This window comes from Pectinophora gossypiella, chromosome 5 (genome assembly GCF_024362695.1).
Source record: "Pectinophora gossypiella chromosome 5, ilPecGoss1.1, whole genome shotgun sequence".
Lineage (NCBI taxonomy): Eukaryota > Metazoa > Arthropoda > Insecta > Lepidoptera > Gelechiidae > Pectinophora > Pectinophora gossypiella.
In genome coordinates, this window is record NC_065408.1 from 7,168,952 (window position 1) to 7,191,536 (window position 22,585).

Genomic DNA, 22,585 nt, shown 5'->3' on the forward strand with positions numbered 1-22,585 from the left:
ATTTAGTAATCTTATGTAATCGAGATATTAGAGACATATTGCCACAATTAATTAATGATTTCGAATGATAGGTACATGATCAACTGTACACTGAATAATTGTGGAAGACGTTATCAATGACCCATGTTATGATATATTTTATCATATTGTAAGCACGTTCCACTATAAAAAGGTGGTTATCAGAGTACTTTATTTTATTGTTTGTAAGTGTCCCCTACCATGAGAGTCATTGGTGCGTGTTTAGTTGTCTTCCTGGTGACTTATAGTTACGCTGCGCCATATGAAACTAAGCCATTTCCCAAGCATGTCGAGGACTTCATTGGTGTTATTATAGCGGAGTCTGGATTGGAACTGGAACGACTGCTCAGGCACTACGGCGAAAACACGGATTTCGGATATGCCGTCACATACTTCAGAACGGAAAACTTCAAGGAAGTTTGGCATGAAACACAAACTTTGCCTGAATTTAAAGCCGTATGTATTTGTTTTATATTTGTCTGTGTTAAACTGGTAAATGGTATTATTTATGGAATTTACGCATTTTGAAATTATTTCAGGTGATTCGTTTTTTAGATGATGCGCAAATTGACGTCGTGTACTCTCTGAGCAGAATAAACGAATTGTTAGGTTAGTATAATTTAATGTGATTTTCAGCTATATAGCTGTTAAAAGTTTTAATCCATTAGTCATCTATCAAATAATGTTCACGTGACAATGAATCACTTCATTTCAGATATGAACGAGCCGGTCAGGTTTAGGAAGAGACCACCCGGGAATGTAAAAGAAAGTTCCGCTTTGAATTCGTTTATCAATGAATCTATGGGATTCTTCCCCAAAAGCAAACTGGCAGCACTATTTGAGCAGAAGATGAAAGAAGATTCTAATTTCCGGAATACTATTGATAAACTCAAAACTAAAGAATGGGAGAGGTTATACGACGCCCTTTGGAGAAGCCCAGAGTTCAAGAGTTTGGTTTATACGGTACATGAAAATGGCCTTGACGTCCGTCTCTTGATTGAACAAGTTATTGCTGTATTCGGACAAAACTAGAATATAAATTGTCATATGTAAGTGTGAACCTGGAATAATGCGCTTGACTGGATAGTTACCCTACAATTAGTTCAATAAGCTATTTATTATACTTTATTAAAAATTACATTTTAGAGAGATTATCTATTTTGTTTCCTAAGATTATCTCAAAGGGAAGTTATTACAATACGTTCGTCACTGACAATTATATAAGTAAATACTTATATTATTTTTAACATTTTCCACGTGTGAGACAACATTCACACGCTCTTGATCCCACGTACAGACTTCATGAACGTCGTGATCCTAAATGGGCTTAGAAGAGTCCCTAATAAGCAGACAATTTGTAGTTTTGGAATGGATGGAAGTCCTTAAAATGGATATGATGGGTAGGGTGACAGGTGATCATATCAGCCCATTGTTATATTTGGGTAATACGACATGGCCGGGAAGATAAACAACTGAACGCGTTCTAAGTTTTCTCAAGACATAACACGTCTTCTCCTTTGCGAGTCGATGGCGATCGATACTAAATTTTTGCTGACCAATAATTGGCCACGCTTACGGCATTGTCAGTGGCTTCGTAAAGGTCCTTAATAGTGCAGGAGTTAGGGCACTTAGGACAGCACAAAAGGTGAGCCATAGTTTGTGGTGATACTCCACACTCGCAATCATCGCAACCATCAACCAGATAACACGTGACAATGCATTTTATGACATCCAAGATGACTTACCAGTGCGGATGGCGGTAGATATGATGTCGCGCGCTGCGCGACGGCGGTCTTCACCCGCTTTCTCCTCCGCTAGCTTAGCCATCGAGTTTTGTAGACTCCTGCGCATCAACACATTGTGGTTTACCAGATGCTTTTTAATTCATGACATTTCTTGCTGACATAAATACACGGAATAAGTTTTGTTTTCACATGACTTAAATCCTACATGTTACCAATAGTCACTACACATATCTTTTCAAAGTAACTATAAGAATAACTATTCTCATGTTAGCAAAAAAAGTATCTTTTGGTTGATATCTTTTTTACTATTATATAAAGTTGGTTTTCTAAGACCGCGATTTGGACAACTGCGGGATTATAAAGTGCACGCACGGGTGAGTCATGATTGAAATAAATTCGTGGCCTTATACCAAGTGCTTACCTCCTAGCGTCTTGCAGTAAGAATGAGGGATCGACGGCGGTGCTGCTGTGCGAGGGCTCGCTCTCAGTTTTCTTCACGCCGCCGCGAGACATCTGCTCCTCCATTGGTGCCTAATATCAAAACAGACTGTTACAACGTATACTGCGTCGATTGGTTAAAACCTAGGTTATGTATCACCTCTACGTAGATAATATACAGCGATAGAAAACAGTTGCGGGAGCAGAAAGATTTACAAAAATAAGTCAAATTCCTTACCGGAGATGGTTCAATGCCGATCTGCTGTAGACGCACGGTGCCGTTGTCAGGCGACTTGGACGGTAGGTCGCGGTCCTCACTCTGTGCTTTAGGCTTCGCGATCTTCGATACCACTGTAGGACAAATAAGACGATACTATATTTACATACATAAACTCCTAAGTTGGATATGATGACAATAAGTAAACAACAATAACTTCTAAAGTTTCTTTTCTCTCCCACTTTTATTGAAAGACATTCTACCACTTACCTCTTCAAGAAAAGGTTCAAGCGTCGCAAAGTAGTGCTAACGCGATATAACATATTTATGTATTTATGTACGATCGTACGAATCCATTATAAAACTACTTTTCCACGTCTCAGTTAATCAAGACAAAACTCCAAAGCCACTTGACAAGAAATTAAATCATTGAGATGTTCTGTGACTATGAAATCTAAACTTTCAAATAAAGAATTAGATTACTAGATGCAGTTTTTACCTGGTTTGGAAACATTGCGTTTGACCTCTGGCGCGGCGGTAAGCGACGCACGTCTCTCAAACTGTTCCTTGAAACTGCCCACGTTACCGCCTGCAAAAACTCAAACGTTAAATTCTGCTCTATCGATTTTGATGACTTTTTTGTGTTTGATTGTGTTGATTCCTGGATGGTTCAGAGTCAGAATTGGACCTGCGAGGTGACACTGCAATCGGACAGAACAATATCCGTTGAGTCTGCATAATAGTATTCGGATAGAAGTCACTGCTGCATACGTACTAATACGTACGAAAGTGTTAATTGAGAAATAAAGTAAGTAGGTACCTACATAACATAAACAGCCTATATACGTCCCACTGCTGGGCACATGCCTTCCCTCAATGAACCGGAGGGGGTACGTAAAGAGGGAAGAAATAAAGTAGGTACTTGCCCGGAATAGACAGTTTCTTCGGCTTGGGCGCCTGGTTGGGCTGCTGCGAGAGCGACAGTGACGTGAGCTTGTCCGCTGCGGAAGCCACGGAACTTGGCTTATCTTCCGGCTGTCAAACAGAAACAATTACGTGTTGCTGTAATATAAGTATAATATAGGCATTGGATTATATTGTTGAGTATTTCTGCGAGACATCATCGAAATTATTTTTTTACATCCACGAAATTAAATAAAACATAAAAGAGGTAAGCGTGGGAAGCCTTTCATAATCATTTCAGCCATTAAGATCGTTTTAATGAGGTATACTAAATTCGCTGTTTTAATGTTTCTACAGAGTGAATACTTTATGAGAATGTATAGAGTGTAACTTTATTTGATACCCATGGTAGCCTTTCTTTCCCATTTTACTGTTTAGCTACAAACGTTTGTTACTTACTTTTGGTTCTTCCTTATCCGGCGACGTCTTCTCTTCGACTGACTTTTGTGGCGAGACCTTTTTCTTGACAGTGACGCGGGGCTTCGCGCCGGTCTTGTCTTTCAAGTCGTCTTCTTTGGGAGTTTCTTTTGGAGTCTCTTTGATGTCCCTCGTGAGGTCTCTGACTAGTTCGTTAGGCGTGGCGGCGGGCGCAGGGGCGGGCGAAGGCTGGATCGTGATTGTTGCTGACGACTTCAATGTTGGTGGAGAGGTCTGCCACATTCAATACACCTTGTTATTTAGCCTCTCATCTATCGAGATAGCAGACACAATAGATTTTGTATTGTGTCTGGTTTAGATCTGCGTTTCGATATACGACAGGTTGGCGGAGATGTATGTTTACCCAACTACCAACGTGATAATCTACACAAAATAAATAGTTTACACATGGGTATTTACTCGTACGTCAATCCGATGGGGTATCACGCACATTAACAAGCCTTTAGATTATTAAATTGGATATAAAAAAGAAAAGTAATTCTCCGTAGAAGTATTCAAACTGTCAATATAATAGGGTAGTTTCCAACTAGTCAAATCAGTTATTTTTTACTAAACGTCAAAACACAAAATTACTATGGAATTTGTAAGAAAAAGCAACTTGTGACGTCATAGAAAAACGTGACAAAATGTCGCACTTATTACGTTCTTCTTTATTCAAATTCTTAATTAGGAAAAATAATACGTTATTTGTCACCGAATTCAGAATTTCATAATGTAACTTTGACCTAGGAAACTACCCAATTCAACCACTTTCACTTTATTAAAATGTACCATGATTTACAGGTTCACACCTGTCAACTGAAGTCATATAATAATCCTATAGAATACACCTTATAAGCCGCTTTAGCGAGAAAACATTGCCATTTCCCTAGAATGGAATGGAGAATAAAGTTCATATTTACCGGTTCCGCAGGCATATCTTCCGGAGGCATATCTCCTGCCGCCTCCTCCAACACAGGTGCTTGCGGGGCGATACTCGCACAACTGTACATGAAATAAACAGCAAATAAACTCCGCGTCAACATTACATATATTTAGAATATGAGTATCTTTGAGTGGGTGATTTTGGCATGCAAGAAGACAGCTGCCGTGTATTACACGTAACTTGCATCCGTGATAGAGTTTGATATGTTTCTGTGAAAGGTCAGTGTATACGACAGCTTAATAGCGAAACTTAAACCAAACCGGTTCCTAGTAAATGATACCTGCATTTGATTGTATTTCCAAACATGTAGAATTAGATTTTTGTTTCTTTTCCTTATGTTCTTTATCATGGAAATTATCTTGGGAATAGAACAGCTAACTAGGAGACAATAAGTTTGAGCTAAGCATTTCTTATTCAAACAAATGTTATTTACGATTTCCTAAGTTACTGAGGATCGATTTTCTAGACACACGTCCAACCTCATTTTCAAAGGGTCCACAGAATACCAGCGTCGTGGCTAGCGCCGCGGCTTATGCTGAGTGAGGCCCTTTTATAAAGGACACCACCACCATCGTTGACCAGTCCATACACTCATTTATTTGTATTTCTCGTGTATGTTGTTTTTATTATGTGTTTTGTTTGATTGTAAGTTGATGATATGGTGTTGCTGGGACCGACAATAGGTTCGTTAAGAAAGCTCTTGTCGATCTGTGAGGGCTTCGCTCAATCGCATGGCCTGATTTACAACTCTGGAAAATGTGAGTTTATGGTGTTTAAATCGGGGAATAAATATCCAAATGTGATTCCGTCTTTGACCATAAACGGCACTCAGCTTGCCAGAGTTGAAAAGTTTATATATTTGGGCCATGTGTTAACGGAGGACCTCGGGGACGACGAGGACATAGAGCGGGAACGCAGGGCACTGGCGGTGAGGGCAAATATGATTATCCGGAGGTTTGCTCATTGTACAAAGAAAGTGAAAATCACGCTCTTTAGAGCTTATTGTCAATCTTTTTATACAAGCAGCCTCTGGTGCAAGTATACCCAAAAATCGTTTAATGCCCTGCGGGTCCAATATAATAACGCCTTTAGGATGCTGCTGGGGCTGCCGCGCTACTGCAGTGCCTCAGGCATGTTCGCGGATGAGCGTGTGGACGGTTTCCCGGCGATCCTGCGCAAGCGATGTGCGTCCTTGTTGAGGCGCGTGCGCGCCAGTGGCAGCAGCATCCTGCAGGTGGTCGCCCACAGTCCAGACTGTCCGCTTGTGTGGCATCTCGTGCGCGTGGCAATAGGCGCGTTATGAATCCTATTTGTTTTGTGTTTAGTTTAATTTTACTAACCTATTTTAAGTGCTACTAACACCAATGGAACTCTTTGTTTTCCGAAGTAAATAAATAATTATATATATATATTAAGTTGTGTGTTAAATTATATATTTGTTTTGTATTTGTTACTGTGGTGTCCCTTTATAATAAACGTTTCTTTCTTTCTTTCTATTTTTCTAACAGTAAAAAAAGTATATTGAGCCTCAGAACCATAACGAACTCTGTAACGAAACTGACGTTTTAAATTAATATTACTTCTTCTTACCTTCCAACTCGTTCCTTCTTCCTCTGCAACCCGCTGGCAGACATGGCGAGCTCCAGTTTACGTTTGTTCTCGCCTGCAGACACTATGGTGCGCGTCGGCGACGGCTTGATCGCATCCTCACCGCCCTCTGAAAAGTTCACAGGGGTTATTGACACTACTAACGGCTTCCGTGATCCAGTGGTTGAGCGTTGGGATCACGATCCAGAGGTCTCGGGTTCGAATATCGGTGGGGACATATCACAAAAATCACTCTGTGAGCCTTGGCTTGGTTAGGACATCCCCCGATTGTCCGAAAGTAAGATGATCCGTCCTTCCGTAGGCGCTGGCCATTGGTCCCGGTTACTACTTACTGTTGCAAGTACATAGTCGTTACATGAGCCATGTCACAAGCTTTGACGGCTCAATAATAACCCTGACACCAGGGTTGCTGAGGGTGGTAATCCACCTCAACAGCAACCTCCCTCTACTTCAACCCAATTCAATGTTGTAAATATACAATTGTATCGTACATACCCGCGACAAGGTCCAAAATCCTCTTCTCAGCCGAGTTGCTGGGCTCCACGGCCATCGACGCGGAGCTGGTGAGGTCAGTGCAACTCTCCTCCTGACCCAACTCTGCCTGCTAGGGACCAAAAAAAACATTTTGATACGTAACTAGCTGCTCAAGAAATAAGAGAAGTAAAATATATATTGTCTCGTTTTTACAGGGTCCGCTTAACTAACCTGAAGATTTGACAGGTCCGATTTTTACAGAAGCGAATGCGTGTCCGACCTTCCAACCCGCGAAGGGAAAACCAGCCCAATACAGGTTAGGTCACATACTTCCGAAAATGCATTTTTCGAGTATGTGGGTATTTCCTCACGATGTTTTCCTTCACTGTAGAGCACGAACTCACACGAGAAGTACTGACCTCGTTGGGCACGACGACGGAGTTGGAGTTGGTGGGCGCAGCGGGCGCCAGCGACAGCAGCAGGTCGAGTCGCACCGGCGTCTGCGCAGCGAGCGCCTCAGCCACCTCCAGGCACGATGACTCGCAGCCCAGGTTCACCCATCTGGGAAATGTTCACAATATAAATCCCGTGTGTGGTAACTCTACGCGTACCAAGGGGACTACGTGAGGTATCCAGTCAATTGGGTCGTGTACTAGGTTCAAGATAAATTATGAAATTCTGATAACTAAATAAAGACACATCTAAAACTAACGAAAAACATTTTGTTTTTCATATTTAACTTATTTATGAATTGTAATCAAGAAAAAAGTAATAATAAGTCCGTCATTTATTACGTTTTTCTATGACGTCACAGTTTGCTTTTTCATACAAATTTCATAGTAATTTCGTGTTTTAACGTTTATTAAAAAGTAACTGATTTGACTAGTTGGAAACTAGCCTATTCGCACGGGTCATGTCAGAATACCGTGTTTCTCAATAAAGGTTCATACCTCTCAAACTATTTTGTATATCCATCATCATAAGCATCTCTGTGATCGGTCAGGCAAAATATAAAATTATAATTAAAATGTCGTACTAACATAGGTTAAGATTTATTTCATCTTTTGGACTTACTAACCATTTGTTGTGAAATAAACCAAATAAACAACGTAAAGAATAAAGAGATCTTCCTTCTCAATGTGCGATCGTAAGCCTTAAAATCTCTGTACCTAATAGTATCACATTTTACTTATATGACTAAATAAACTTAGCATAATAAAAGCATCATTTCAATACACAATATAATCACCGAAGCAGCAAAAGTTATTTTAACTTCGCATGTAAAGCCAGGATGTTGTACTCACGAATGGTCGCAGATGTAGGCGATGTCTGCGCGCTTGAGTGGGTCCACTGTGAGCATGTCGCGGATTAGCGGCGAGGCGGCTGCAACAATGATTAACAATGTTAAACTTTCATACATACGATCGGTCGCACTCATATAATAGTTAAAAGGACACCTTAAAGAAAATGTATTTTTTTTATTGGCGTGACTTATTGTAGATTTGACGCAAATGGCATCAATTGGCCGGATAAATGGGGAGCGCTTTGGGCTCACCCGGTATAAAAAATAATAACGTCTCTTGATTGTAAGTACTATATACGATAATCATCATCTCCCTAGCATTATCCCGTTTTTCACAGGGTCTGTTTACCTAACCTGAAGATTTCACAGGTCCGGTTTTTTTACAGAAGCGACTGTCTCACATTCCAACCCGCGAAGGGAAAACCAGCCAATAAAACCTTACGGTGTTTCCTTACGATGTTTTCCTTTAGCGCTTATACTATAAACGATGATAGCTGTATTTCTTGTCGGAAATGTTTAATTAAGATTTTGAGTTGCAAATCGAACAATACATTACGAATTGAACAACGTGAACAGCCTAAAACGTACAATAGTTAGTATAGAAATAAACAATTGCGTAGATGTGGCGTAGATAAGTGATATAACATAACCGAATAATAGAGAATTCGACAGGGGAAGGTAGGCGAAATAATAACGTATCACGATAATTATTCTATTCTACTTCCGAAACTACAAGTAATAAAAGCCTTTAAAGATAATAAACAGAACTATCTAGTAGTATTTTCCAAGTGTGCACACATACGCACACTCATGTAGTCTGATGTGTCATGCAAGATAAACATATTAACTTTACATAAAGAACTATTTTCATTCAAACATTCCTTTAGTTTTCTTACCCTAGTCTAGAATGTCTTAAATAATGCGTCGCGTCGCGCTCGGTAAATAGTTCACAGAAAACATTACACTGAAACGCAGTTTACCGCGCAATTACCTCAACGACCGATAGATGTAAACAAGATATGAAAACGACTATGAAAATCGCAACAGTACTTTTACACAGTCTTAACGCTTCTAGCACATTCATTTGGTTTCAACAAAACAAAAACTGTCTAGATTTTACAACTGGCTGTTTATCCTCCAAACTTAATCGACTATTGTCATTGGATCTGACTACTCTTACTTATGACTAATAAAAAGTCCTTATGCCTTAGCTATAAAAAGTACATATTATTATAAGTATTTGACAGCCAAGCTCAGTTGAATCGAATCATTTGATAATTGGATTCAAGTTTGGTTGACCGTCAAATGCTTAAACACGTTCACCGCTTGTTTACATTTTATTGGTAAGGCGGTAAGTATCTAGAAGAAATTAGTAGCTAGAAATATGATAGACAAACTAAACAGCAAATGGAACTTACTGGAGGGGCTTTTAGGCTCGTAATAGTCTCCGTTGCTGATCTGCCGCACGAGCCGCTTGAAGTTGGAGCCGTCAAAGGGCATAGCTCCGTAGACTAGAGTGTATAAAAGCACGCCCAAGGACCAGCAATCCACCTGAAGATACAGTTTAATATACTTTATTGCACTTAACAACTAGTTACATCACAAACAAGAAATGGACGTTTACAAGGGTGGACTTTTCTCTAAGAGAGATCTCTTCCAGCCAACCCAGAGGTAGTATTAGAATAACTGCGGAAGAATAAAAAGAGGTGCAATATATTAAATACATTATAATAATTATATCTACTTATAAAACCGTTTAAAAAAATAATAAATTTACACAAACATATGCCTAAGCCTCTATAAATATATTATACACATATATAATATACTATACCTACATACATACCTATTATATATATAACTATATACTTAGACTAAGAATACTCTATGGATAAAAAGTGCTCTTTGACTCTCTTCTTAAAAATTAGGTAACAGGAACTCTCCTGAACACACACAGATCTTATAATAATCTCTAAGTCCCACGTGATCATGCTGATCATAGTCAAGGCAAACCCTGAACAACGGGTAATGGGGTAGATCTTCGAACACCGGTGGTCTATCTCTTTCTCGTTAACGAAATGAATTATATGGACTCTCGGTTTTCGAAGAACCACCCAATGAATGCTGTTGAGATCCCATTCCAAGCCACAACACACAGTAGTCAAATAATATCATCATAAATTATATTCTATTGTACGGACCAATTCCGTATCATGCTGATTTATCCGGAATAATAAAACATAGTTGCAATTCGAAGCAAATCATAAAATACACAGCAACAAACTAATGACGTAAAAAGTTTTAAGTCTTTGGTATTAAATACTGGAAATTCCAAAAATAGAAAACAAAACAGCTCTCGTCATTATTGTAACTGTTAAAGTTAATTTACACGCGTCTCGGATTGTAGATTTTATAGACATGTTTCAATAGATTTTTTACCTCGGGTCCAATATAAGGTGTTCCTTTGACGATTTCAGGCGAAGCGTACAAAGGCGACCCACAAAACGTTGACAGTAATGACGTTTCTTTGAATACGTTTGACAGGCCAAAATCAGCAATCTGTGAACAATTAGACAACATTAGTTTTGAGTTCTGAACATCAGCTCATTATTTCAATCGTATAATTTAAACTTTTAGCGCTGAAGTGGCTGTAAGGTATTTCGAAGGTAATTTTGAAACTAATATTCTGTAAATACACTTCTCATCAAAAAAATCGAAACACCTTGCAAGTTTACGTTTTGTCAGGATTATCAGAAAAATGTGTACATTTAGGAATAAATGTTAAATGTCGTTTAATAGTGAGTAATATGAGCTTATCAAATCTTAATGTTAATGTTCTAAATTTAAATGAATTTTTCATAGGTTTCGTATTTTGTTAAATGAGTCATTTTTATTCCGTATGGAGTATAAAGGAAATGGATAAAACAACACACGTAAATGAAAAAAAAAGCTAAAAAACGTTTATTTAATAACTTGTATTCCCTCCCCGAGCACTAATTACTGCTTCCATACGGTTCTTCATCGATCGGATGAGAGTCACGATCACATGCTGTGGTATATTGTCCCATTCCTCTTGGATTGCATCTTGCAGCTGGCTAAGTGTTTCTGGGGCAGGATCTCTTGCTCGAATTCGTCTCTTTAATTCATCCCACAGATGTTCAATGGGATTCATGTCCGGGCTTCTTGCTGGCCATTCCATAATAGAGATATCGACTTCGTTAAGATAATCTCGTACGACGCCCGCGGTGTGAGCCCTAGCATTGTCGTGCATGAATATGAAGCCGTTGCCAATAAAATGTGCATAGGGCATCACATGAGGCTCGAGACACTCTTCGACGTACCGATGACAGTTTAGTGCAGGCACGCATAGCGTTCTCCGTCTCTTCTGTAGACCTTGTTCCTTCCGTCGTTACCATACAGCATAATTTTACACTCATCAGAAAAGAGAACTTTGCTCCACTGTAGGTATGACCAATTTAGGTGCTCACGTGCAAAGTTAAGGCGCGCTCTTCGATGGTCTGCAGTTAATTTCGGCCCATTTGCTGGCTTATGCGGTACCAGTCCACGATCCTTCAACCTTCTTCTAATTGTAGAGTCACTTACAGCCACCCTTCGTACAACACGAAGCCGCTGCTGCAGTTGAAAAGCGTTAAGGCGTCGATTTCTTAAAGAAGTTGTTACAATAAATCGATCATCTCGCTCAGAAGTGACCCGATTCCTGCCAGATCCTGAACGGCGCGTGAACAAACCAGTCTCCCGATAACGTTTATAGACTCTATGAACAGATGACAGGCTTAGATGCAGTCTTGCAGCCACAACACGCTGACTAAGGCCAGAATCCAGCAATGCCACAACTTGGGCGGCTTCTGTGGGCGAAGTATCCATACGTTTTAGAAAAAAAACCTTTTTTCAGACGTCCCAAAGTCACAGTATTGAAATAAAAAACAAAAAGTTTAAGGATAGGCGCCAATTTTTAGTTTTTAAACGCTAAATGTACTCCAACCCTAAACACACATTTGTCTCAAAACAGTGATTCATTTCGTTTATAAGATAAACAAATGAAATTCTAATTTTGAATTTAGAATTTTCGCTTATTACTGTAATGGCCAAACTGCCAGCTATACATTTATGTATTTTTTTTCATCGTATGAATTCTTTTTTGTGTTAAATTCGGACAGAAACAATGAAAACGGAAGTGTTTCGATTTTTTTGATGAGAAGTGTATTTAAGTAATGAAAAAGAAACGTAATTTTAATTAGTTCGAAATTCTATAAAAGTGTGATCATTAAAACTCACCTTAGCACTACCAGTGTCGTCGAGCAAAACATTCTCTAACTTTAAATCTCTATGGCAGATTTTGTGTATATGGCAATAGTATACAGCTGTGGCAATTTGTCGAAACAACCTGGAAATATATGAATCACGTGTAAATACAGACTTTCCTGCCAAATATCTACTTAGAAGGATAATTAAATACAAATATTGCTGACCTTCTCGCTTCCTCCTCTTGTAATACTTTTTTCTGGCTGAGGTAGTCATACAACTCGCCTCCGGAACAATATTCCATAACGAGAATCATTTTCTCACTATTTTCGAATACTGAAAAGTAATGAAGAGAACTTTAGTATCGTGTCATCATTATTGTTACCATTATACATAGTATTTAATGTATTTTTTCATTATATATTTCTTTTAGCACAACCATAAGCCGTAGGCATTTTATATGCATGCCATTGAACCAAATATTTCGCTCTTGAAGTTGTTTTCGTGAAAGACCTATCCTATACAATTACTTTCATTAATAAGACAATGTTGCAATGATATACAAGGTAAATAGCATTAAAACATATATAATATTACATTTTACTGTCTCATTGTAATGCAAATGCCAATTAAATGCGTGTGCCAAATGCCGATTGGACTGTCAGGTCGGCAAACTGAGTCGTCCGTTTTGTTTTTGTTTACACAGACGTCGTTCACTAATTTATTTGTACATTTACTGTTATTTGCTCGCAACTGTGACACTCTGTGCGTATAGTTTTGTGTACTTCATTGAATTAGCTGGTACTTTGGATTAAATCCGAATTGTATCAATATGACAACAATCCGCAGTGTTTACCAAATTGTCCTTTACAATATTTTATGTAATATTATTCTTTAATTCCAATTGACCACAATGTCTTAAAATAATTATATGACTAACATATACATTATTTGATCCTCTAAAGCTGCAGCTGACAGATAAGACACGTAAGGCATTTGAAGTAATCATACAAAGTAATGTTAAACTGCTCCTGTGGCATGGCTCTTGCTACGTGTATAGAAACAACAAATGTAGCAAGCATCGACCAATAAACGCATGGTATGTTGTTATGTACATAAACTTCGTACGTTAATTGGTCAAAGCTCGCGTTATTAGTCGCGTCTACATAGATAGCGTATGCCATGCCATGGTAGCTGGTATACAACATTATAAAACTACAGAAACACACCTTCATAAATATGTACAATGTTTGGATGTCTGACAGAGGACATAATCTGCACCTCACGCCTGATGCGGACGAGGTCAGCTTCCGACTCGATCTTGCACTTTTTGATCGTCTTGATGGCCACCTCCTGCCCTGTCTTCTTGTTTATACCCAGCTGTACCTTGCCATACGTTCCCTGACCCAGTTTTCTGACTATGTCAAACCTGAAAACATTTACAATATGAAACTTTATTTTGATTATGTATAAATTAGAAACTCTACATTCGGTGCTACAATTTATTATATAAGTAATGTGCGTTGTTCTTAAAAAAAAACGCATTAGGTATACAGGTGTTAGTGACACCGTAACGAATACTGAGGGGAATAATGCCGACCATGATTCATGCTTTTCAATTATATACTTCTGCGATGGAAATTTTCATTTGATATTAACTCAGAATAAAGAGCTGAATCACCACCGTTCAGTATTAGTTACCATGTCACTTACACCCTGTACAAGTACGTACAGGTGTCAAGTAGCTTACAAGTGCGTGTGGGTGTTAGTGACACCGTAACAAATACTGGGGGGGATGATTCAGACCACGATTCTGAGGTGATATCAAGTGGAATTTCCTGTCGGAAAATTCAAGAAAATATTAGTATTTTATTAAATTATTTTCAGTTTCATACTTTTACGACGAAAAATTCTACTTGATAACTACTCAGAATAATGGTCCGATATCACTAACAGCCTGTATATCGAGCGAATGTTTGCATGTTTCGACCCTTCACGCATGATGACTCAGAGATGAGACATTCAAAGATACGATCTTCCAAGAATTTCAAGTCTTAGTTTACATTCGTAACATTTAAAAAAAGTTTTGTTCGTTACCTACTTTCATAATCTTGCCAAATTTTGAAAACATTAGGTAGGTACCCAAAAAGCTGGCGGAAGGTAAGAGGGAAACCACTGCCCTATTTTTCCCTAAAAAGCAGCGTGAAGAATGCTACACCGACAAGAGCGTGACTCTTACATTGGTGATGATCCAAAAATCAAGTCGTTATCGTTATAAATGTAGCGAGAGCCATTTCACAGAAGCAGTTTAAGATTACTTTATATATTTTGTAATTGATGGTACGACGAAACAAAGAAAACCGATTAATACGGTTATGAATAAAGTCAACATCTACCGGCCAAAACCCGTCAATTTGCTTGATCGTTTAGCATCGAGAGTCAAATTCATAAGGCAAATCGATTCGTCACAGCAACGCTTTTACAGTTGTGGGTTAAGTATCAAGCGACACTTCCCGAATACGGCAGTTTTGATTTGCTTGTCTGTTATACCAAAAAAATATCCTCATACTGAAACTTATCTCGAAGTCAAAAAACTTTCTATAGTTATTAACTACATAACCTCCTAATAGCAGGTCAAACTTTAATAATTAATTTAAATTATAACTGTTTTGCATTCCAACAAAACAATTATTATGTGTGAAATAAAACACACAGTGTATTATGAAGAAGCTGTCTATGAATTTCACCTTTTATAAGATAGAAGAGTACAAACATACCTGAATTCTCCTTGTGTTTGTATTTTCTGTCTCTTTCTTACTCACCGCAAGGCGCTCCTGTCATTCTTCGTCAGGCGCATTACTTGTCAAATCATAGTCTTCATACACCAGCAAGGCACTTTGGTGTACACTGTGTGTTTTATTTCACACATAATAATTGTTTTGTTGGAATGCAAAACAGTTATATTATGTGTTCTCATAAAACACACAGTGTATTATGAAGATGTGTTTGTTATCTGCTGGTGAAGTAAGCTTAAACGCTATGTGAATGAATTAAATAGAATATCAATTTAATTAAAACACTTGTTTTTTAATTTATTTACTTACTATTGTTCTATAAAGTTATAAAGCAAGTTTAATCAAAAATAATGCTTAGTATCAGTCTGTGAATTTATCCAATTCTTAACTTATTATAATTAAAATAACAATGAATTAAATTTGTATTATAGTTTTAAACTTAATAAAATTATTTCTTTTGAATAATCATAATGAGATCCTTTAAGTATTTATTAAAATATACCTTCTTCTTAGTTAATAAAGTGACTAACATTAGTAAAGATTTAGAAAATGTAACAAAAATTAGAGTAAACATTTTAAACACTGTTAAAATTAGAATAAAGTAAATCAACATTTTTAACAGTTGCATTTTCTTTAACCTCCCTACGGTAATATTTAGTAAATGTGTCTGAACATTTCCAATTACCTCGCCTGAGGATTTCTTCGATTGGTCGATTGTCCAGCCAGCTCCTGGAGGCAACTGCAGACCGAACGCTACCTGGAGGTGCATCAATACCAGCCTCTCTAAAAATGCTTTTGATCCAACCAGCGATCATCGTCCTTGTGGCTGGCTTCACTTGCCCCGTTATGGAAATAAATAGACTTGTAATATTACTACTCCTCCGTGCTTCAGATACCGTAATTAGTTGTTGAATATGTTTTACAGGACATATTTTTTCATTTTCATGTTTCTTTAGTATCCAGCCTGACTGTCTGCTTTGACCTGTATCTGTTTTAGACCCAAATTTAGGCCATAGGGTTAGTTGTTCTTGAGAAAATTCCACATTTTCTTGGGATATGTCTAACAGTGTCAAGTCATGAATACGCCTTCCGGAAGCAAGCAATAGAATAATTGCAGATCTTCTGGACGTATCAAACAAGGAGCCCGAGTTTGGATTAGTTATAAGCCAGTTAAATAATATTTCTGTGTTCCAAATTGGTACTTTCTGTGGCTGTGGCCTGGCATGTGAAATGGCCTTTAAAATTTGATGTACGAAGAAGTTTTTTAGATATTTGGTCGTTATTTGCACAGTATGTTGCAACTGCAGATTTGTGCAGTAAAATGGTTTTATATGCCAGCTTATCCTCCAAATATAATTTGGCCAGGAACCTAGCGACATTATTCCCTTGAGGATATTTTTCATTAACATTGTGACTTTTACACCAAACTAGCCATCTATTTATAGGTGCACTGTATGTGGTAAGAGTAGAAGCTCGCCAGCTACTATTTAAAAGGTTTCTTTCATTTAAGCTCCAGTGCCCTATTTTGTCTGACCACCCCCAATTTTCCATGCTTGAAGAGCCAGTTTGTCCACTTGAGGTGGACATAGTCCTGTCGTTTGGTCTATTAAGCTGTTCTGTAGGTTGGTGATCGTCATTGGTGCTTCTTGGGCCCGTGCTTGGATGTCCGCCATCCAAAAGCACTGTGGCCACGTTGGTGCTATTAGGATATATGTTCCCCTCGCCTCGTTGAGATGAGCCAACACTCTTGGTATCATGTTGGGAGGTGGAAACACCCAGGCTATCCGGTAGTTCCATACTTGGGTGAATGCGTCGCAAAAGTTTGCTGACCCGTCTCTGGAGTCTAGCGTAGCGTATTGAGGGACGACTGCCGTCTTTTTGGACGCGAACAGGTCGATATCGGGCACACCCCACTTTTCGAATATGGCCTCCGAGGCCTGGGGTAACAAGTGCCACTCTGGAACTGGTCGATTTCTCGACAAGCGATCCGCGATTCCATTTAACCTTCCCGGAAGGTATGCGGCCGACAGCATGAGATTGAGCTGCTCGGTTAGTTCCATTAGTTTTGTGGTAAGTTCCAGCAGACTTAGCGACTTGGTACCCCCTTTGTTGCGTATGTAAGCAACAAGGGTTCGATTGTCTGATTGTATCAGTACATGAGCATTTATTAATTGTTTTTGTTCTAGTTTTATGGCTCTGTACACTGCATACAGTTCTTTTTTGTTTGAGTGCCAACCTTGTTGCTGAGGTAACCAATTTCCTGCTAAGTGTAGGTTGTTGAGGTGAGCTCCCCAGCCCGCATCCGCTGCGTCTGTTGTTAGGAAGTGAGTCACCTTGCTCTTGTGTAGAGGAATGGAACTTTTGTTTATATTTTTTAGCCACCAAGTCAGGTCTTGATGTACATTTTGGGGTATAGTTTTTCTCTGCCTTGGTCTGCCTTTGAATTGTTTGAGAAAAATTTGCATCCGTCGACATTTCAACCTCCCCTGAGGTATTGTAAAATTTGCAAAGTTTAGTTGCCCCAACAGAGACTGTGTCTCTTTTTGATTTATGTTGTTTTTTTCTAAAAGTTTTGTTATTGTCATCTTTATCTTTTGTATTTTCTTTAAAGGTAGTGCAATTGTTTTTAATTCCGTATCCCACACTAGGCCCAGATACTCTAGTTTGTGTTGTGGGTTCAGAACTGACTTGCCATAATTTATGCGCCAGCCTAAGTTCTCTAGGACTCTTAAGGTTTCCGCAACCTGGTCCACTAGTGTGAGATGGTCTTGGTTGACTATCAAAAAATCGTCCAGATAAACAACAAGACGCATCCCCTTTTTTCGAAGGGTCTCCGCGACCCAGTTGGAAACCGCTGCGAAAGTCCGTGGAGCTGAAGACAGGCCAAATGGAAGTGCCGTTAACTGCAGTATTTCCCCATTGTAAATTATGCGCAGAAAGCGTCTGTGACTTGAAGCAATTGGCAAATGAAAATATGCCTGTTGTAGGTCTATTTTCACTAGCCAATCGTTGTTCTGAAGAAATTCCCTCACATCTACTTGGGAAATTAATTGGAAGTGTTTTGTAAACACATGGTTGTTCAGACCCCTCAGATCGAATATGGGTCGGACACTTCCATCTGGCTTTGGTCTCAGAAATATCTTCGAATGGAAACCCGCATTGGTCTCTATAGGTTGTTCCAATACCTTTTTGTTTTTTAGGTCGTTTATTATTAGAGTCATGTCCGGTGTTGTTTTCGTTGTAAAGTTTTTTATCACATTTTTGTTGGGATATTGTAATGGAGGGTGTGTTAAGAAAGGGATGCGACCCTTCGTTATTAACTTTAGTATAAATGGATTGGCTCCTAACTCTATCCATGCTGAAACATGATCTTTCAGGCACCCCCCCTGGAATTCTTTCTGATAATAGTCATTTTTGTTTACCACTGGACTCTCCAACACCAACATTGGTGTTGAAGCCTTTACGAAAGTTATTTGGCTTTTTGTTAAACTTATTCTTTTTCTCATGTTTAGCTTTTTTGTCAAAATTGTCTTGTTTTTTGTAATTGTTATGAAATTTGGTTGAAGCTGTGGTAGGTTTTTGTTTAGTTTGCCCAATAGGTTGTAACCATGAACGAACTCCTCCTAAAGATTGAATTACATTAGTGAGGGCCTCTTTTTCAAATAAGTATTCAGAACTGGGTGGAATATTTTGGAGCATAGCTTTTAAATTTGGATTAGAAATTTCTTTTAGTATGCGTTCTCGACGAATCTCAATACTTTCTGCTCTTTTCCCACAAGTAATTTGCATAAGTGTTTCGAAATTCTTATAAGAAGGAGAGCCTGGACCAAATACAGCAGTGAATTTATCAAATAAAGTTGTTGCATTTAAGTCGTTACGGTTTGCTGAAGCCCAGTCAATAATACCTTGTAGTCCCGACTGCAATAATTGTCTCTGTTCTAAAATGTTATTGGACATTCCTGCTAACAGTTGGTCAGTAGATGCCAAATAGTCTTTTGTTTTAGTGATATTACAAAATTCTTCATTGACCCTCAGGCCGATAAAACCTGGAGTGGCAACATAGGATTGCAATGCTTTCTTGTACCTGATTCCTTTCCATCCCTGACTATTAAACTGTTGCAGTTGCGAAAGTTCACTAAGCCTATCCTTATCAGCTGTTGGTATTATCTTTTTTTCATCAAAATCTAGCTTGATAGATCCCAAAGAAAGATTGGATGTTGATGGAGTGGTGGGATTTGTGAGAAACGGTGTTTGATTTTGTTCAAACCTACTAGAACTAGGTCCCGGTTGATCAATGTAACTCTGAGAAGTATTAGTAGCGGATAAACACTGCGGTAACTGTGTGAGATAACCTGATATAAACCCTACTTGTTGGATCAACGAGTCTATTCGCGGGTCTGAGAAGTTATTAAATTTTTTCCGCTTATTAGGAGGCACCGAAGCAGAGCTTTCCTCATCCTCCGAAGAAGAGGAAGAGCTCTCTTCGTCTGTTGATTGCCGGCGCTCCGCGGGGCGAGAGTCGCGGTCTTCATCCGAAGCACCGGTAGTCTCCCGTAGCTCAGATTCGCTCATTATTAAAGTGTACTCACCGACACTCGCTATTCCAACATAAAAAATCCAAATATTGATAGTTTTACACTGTTAAAACACTATAATTGCGCACAGAAAAAACTTAACGTGCATTTCGCGGCGAAATTCTTAAACGCTATGATTTGACAAGTAATGCGCCTGACGAAGAATGACAGGAGCGCCTTGCGGTGAGTAAGAAAGAGACAGAAAATACAAACACAAGGAGAATTCAGGTATGTTTGTACTCTTCTATCTTATAAAAGGTGAAATTCATAGACAGCTTCTTCATAATACACTGTGTGTTTTATGAGAACACATAATATCCCTCGTGTATACTTACAGACCGCTACAGACGCGTCCACCTAAATTGCGCAGTACAGGTTTGTCGATATTACTCGAAGGGAATATGGAGGTTACTGCTTTTGAGTTGTTGAAGTAGCATCCAGAAGCAAGACAATTAAAAAATGTTCCTTTGAAATAGCACGAGATAATTGACATTATATTTACACCTCGCCCATTGTTTTAACGAATCCGTATAATCTAGTCTCTCATAACATGAGTCTGTCAGAGGCATCGGTCTCTGCCCACGCGCATTTTGTGCTCAGTACACGATGCTGTAGGCAATACAGAAGTGGAATTGAATGAAGTGACCTCGCTTCAAAGGCATTCACAATCCAAGTTCCATTTGAAAGGAAACGTATTCCAACGTGTTCGGCGCCAATAAAATAAACATTAAATACCTAATAAAATTTGATATGTAATTACAAAATCAGTGGCAACAGGTTCGAGAATATCTGAAACTTAAAAAACGTTTATTTTTTTTAGATAAGCAGAAATACAAGAAGACCAAAGCTTGCACCTAAACTTTATACTGAATCAAAGCAATATATTTAAGGAAATAAATGTAAATGACATTTATAATTCGATTAAACATCAGTATACAATAAAGAACAATACTACGTATAGAATGGTAATTCTCTGCGCCGCACCAATTCGTATCGGGCGTCGACCTCACCCCCTCTAGGGTATTATTTATTACTCATTTACGGGTTAGGCGGAACACGGTAAGAATGTGTTTTTTTTATGGAGGGTCCAGGGTGTGACATCACTCTGCTTCTGATGCATAATATGCCAGTCCAACCAGTCTATACAAACTGCATACATAAATGTCGACCTCCTTACAGCGAACAGTTTGGGAAATAACTGCTGCAATGTTATACCACTTTATAGGCCTGCGTGAAAACGCCTTACGATATCTTTATTGGATTTAAATTCAGGTCGGTCTACGTAAAATCAATACTCCTAAGGAAGATGTTACGTCACTACTTTTTGACGATAGATGTATCAAACAGGAATTTGTTTATAACCACAGAATAGAAAGTCGCATATCTTATAACCCAAGTCATATAAACTTTTCCAGTCAACATAAAATTATATTTAAAATCTAGATAAGTCTTGTCTTGATACTGCGGATATTCTACGGCAATATTTTATCAGACTCCAGCCAGTACTACAATATCGTTTGATTGTTTGTGGAGAATTATCAATAAGCAGCACCAATAAATACATATATATTTTACTTTCGCTGTCTAATATAACAGTAACTATCGAATCATCATCGAAATTACACGACGTGATGACGCTTGTTGAGTGACGCAAGCCAACCTTTACGCCCATGGACTTCGGAAAATCGAGTGTAGGTGAATGAATGAATCGAAATTATTCGAAACATTATTCCAAAAACACAATTTTTATTATTATTCCATCTTAGGACTTCGTATCAACAGTGGCTGCAAGTTGTCTTTGATTACTTGTGGCTCTGCCCACCCCATTTGGGATTACGGGCGTGAGTTTATGTATGTATGTATGTATTCCGTTTACTGGCAAATGGAAGTGACGTTATCTACAAGTTGTGTCATAAAATTTAATCACATTTCCGAGATATTGACTGTGGGAGTACGGATAGACGTAAACGTTCAGTACCACAATCCTGGTTTTGACTTTTGTAAACAGTCAAACAGATAAACAGTTGCAGAACTCATATTTTAGGTTCCGCAATGCTTTTCCTTTGTCTTTCCTTTTATTTTCCAAAATCATTTCCTTTTTAATAGTGCTGAATGTTTTACCTCTGTTTGAGCCGTAGCCGGTGGTCGTGCAGGCGCACGTCGCCTGTGTTCTCAATGCCGTCCATGATGTTGGCACGCTTGCTCTCCCCAACCACCATTGTCACTGTAACAAACAAACAAATGTTTACAATACTTATTGATTTATTCACATTGTAATTCTAGTAAGTCGTCTTGAATTATACTTTTCCGTAAAATAAAACAATGTTTGTTACAACCACATGTATACCTAAGCACATGCCGGGAGACAATTTCGGGAAACACCCTAGAGTCATTTCGGAGCGCTGCGACTAATTAGAAAGGATTGGCGAGTCGTTAGTGAGAGAGTAGGTGTCAACGACTATCTGCCACGGTTGTTTATAAGCTGGCAAACTGAATAGTTTTCCCGCCAAGTGGGACCGGGTGATTTATTCAGTTGGCAGTCGGTGCATGTTAATATGCTGATGGGGCAAGGAGGCGCCACCATGCGAGACGTCTGCGCATCGCGCCGCGTCGCGGGCGCAGCGTGATCGCTCACTCCGCGCACGTTCACACAGCTTTCCACTGGACCAAGCGAGAAAGTATGCAGAGCACTGGGCACTATTAACTGCATTACTTTCATTAATAAAATTAGTGGATGTAGATTTATTCGTCACGCATAATTGAATCTTTTCTACGTAGAACTAGTACGCATTTCGTCTTGAACAAAGACATTTCAAAGTGGTTT

General features: G+C 38.8%; 2 protein-coding genes across 2 annotated transcripts in view; one reads left to right on the top strand and one right to left on the bottom strand.

Moving 5' to 3' along the window:
- The window catches only part of LOC126366848 (serine/arginine repetitive matrix protein 2), a 53,088-nt gene that overhangs the window by 16,157 nt on the left and 14,346 nt on the right, over window positions 1–22,585 (bottom strand). The window contains exons 2-18 of the mRNA XM_050010179.1: window positions 21,883–21,985; window positions 13,622–13,821; window positions 12,620–12,728; window positions 12,426–12,534; window positions 10,569–10,688; window positions 9,548–9,680; window positions 8,131–8,209; window positions 7,246–7,387; window positions 6,848–6,953; window positions 6,335–6,461; window positions 4,722–4,803; window positions 3,781–4,032; window positions 3,345–3,453; window positions 2,918–3,007; window positions 2,440–2,552; window positions 2,185–2,294; window positions 1,764–1,861 (exon numbers count right to left, since the gene is read on the bottom strand). Coding sequence (XP_049866136.1) covers window positions 1,764–1,861; window positions 2,185–2,294; window positions 2,440–2,552; window positions 2,918–3,007; window positions 3,345–3,453; window positions 3,781–4,032; window positions 4,722–4,803; window positions 6,335–6,461; window positions 6,848–6,953; window positions 7,246–7,387; window positions 8,131–8,209; window positions 9,548–9,680; window positions 10,569–10,688; window positions 12,426–12,534; window positions 12,620–12,728; window positions 13,622–13,821; window positions 21,883–21,980 — 2,077 coding nt within the window. The 5' untranslated portion in view covers window positions 21,981–21,985. The remainder of the gene's footprint in view (window positions 1–1,763; window positions 1,862–2,184; window positions 2,295–2,439; window positions 2,553–2,917; window positions 3,008–3,344; window positions 3,454–3,780; window positions 4,033–4,721; window positions 4,804–6,334; window positions 6,462–6,847; window positions 6,954–7,245; window positions 7,388–8,130; window positions 8,210–9,547; window positions 9,681–10,568; window positions 10,689–12,425; window positions 12,535–12,619; window positions 12,729–13,621; window positions 13,822–21,882; window positions 21,986–22,585) is intronic.
- Window positions 169–1,169, top strand: LOC126366844 (uncharacterized). Its single transcript, XM_050010176.1, has 3 exons — window positions 169–474; window positions 558–627; window positions 734–1,169. Exons 1-3 carry the CDS (start codon window positions 220–222, stop codon window positions 1,048–1,050), a joined length of 642 nt encoding a protein of 213 aa, XP_049866133.1. The 5' UTR covers window positions 169–219; the 3' UTR covers window positions 1,051–1,169.

Coding starts and splice junctions, on each gene's coding strand:
- LOC126366844 (XM_050010176.1), top strand. CDS start 220: ATGAGAGTCATTGGTGCGTGTTTAGTTGTCTTCCTGGTGACTTATAGT. Junction 475..557: donor CTTTGCCTGAATTTAAAGCC/GTATGTATTTGT, acceptor AAATTATTTCAG/GTGATTCGTTTTTTAGATGA. Junction 628..733: donor CAGAATAAACGAATTGTTAG/GTTAGTATAATT, acceptor ACTTCATTTCAG/ATATGAACGAGCCGGTCAGG.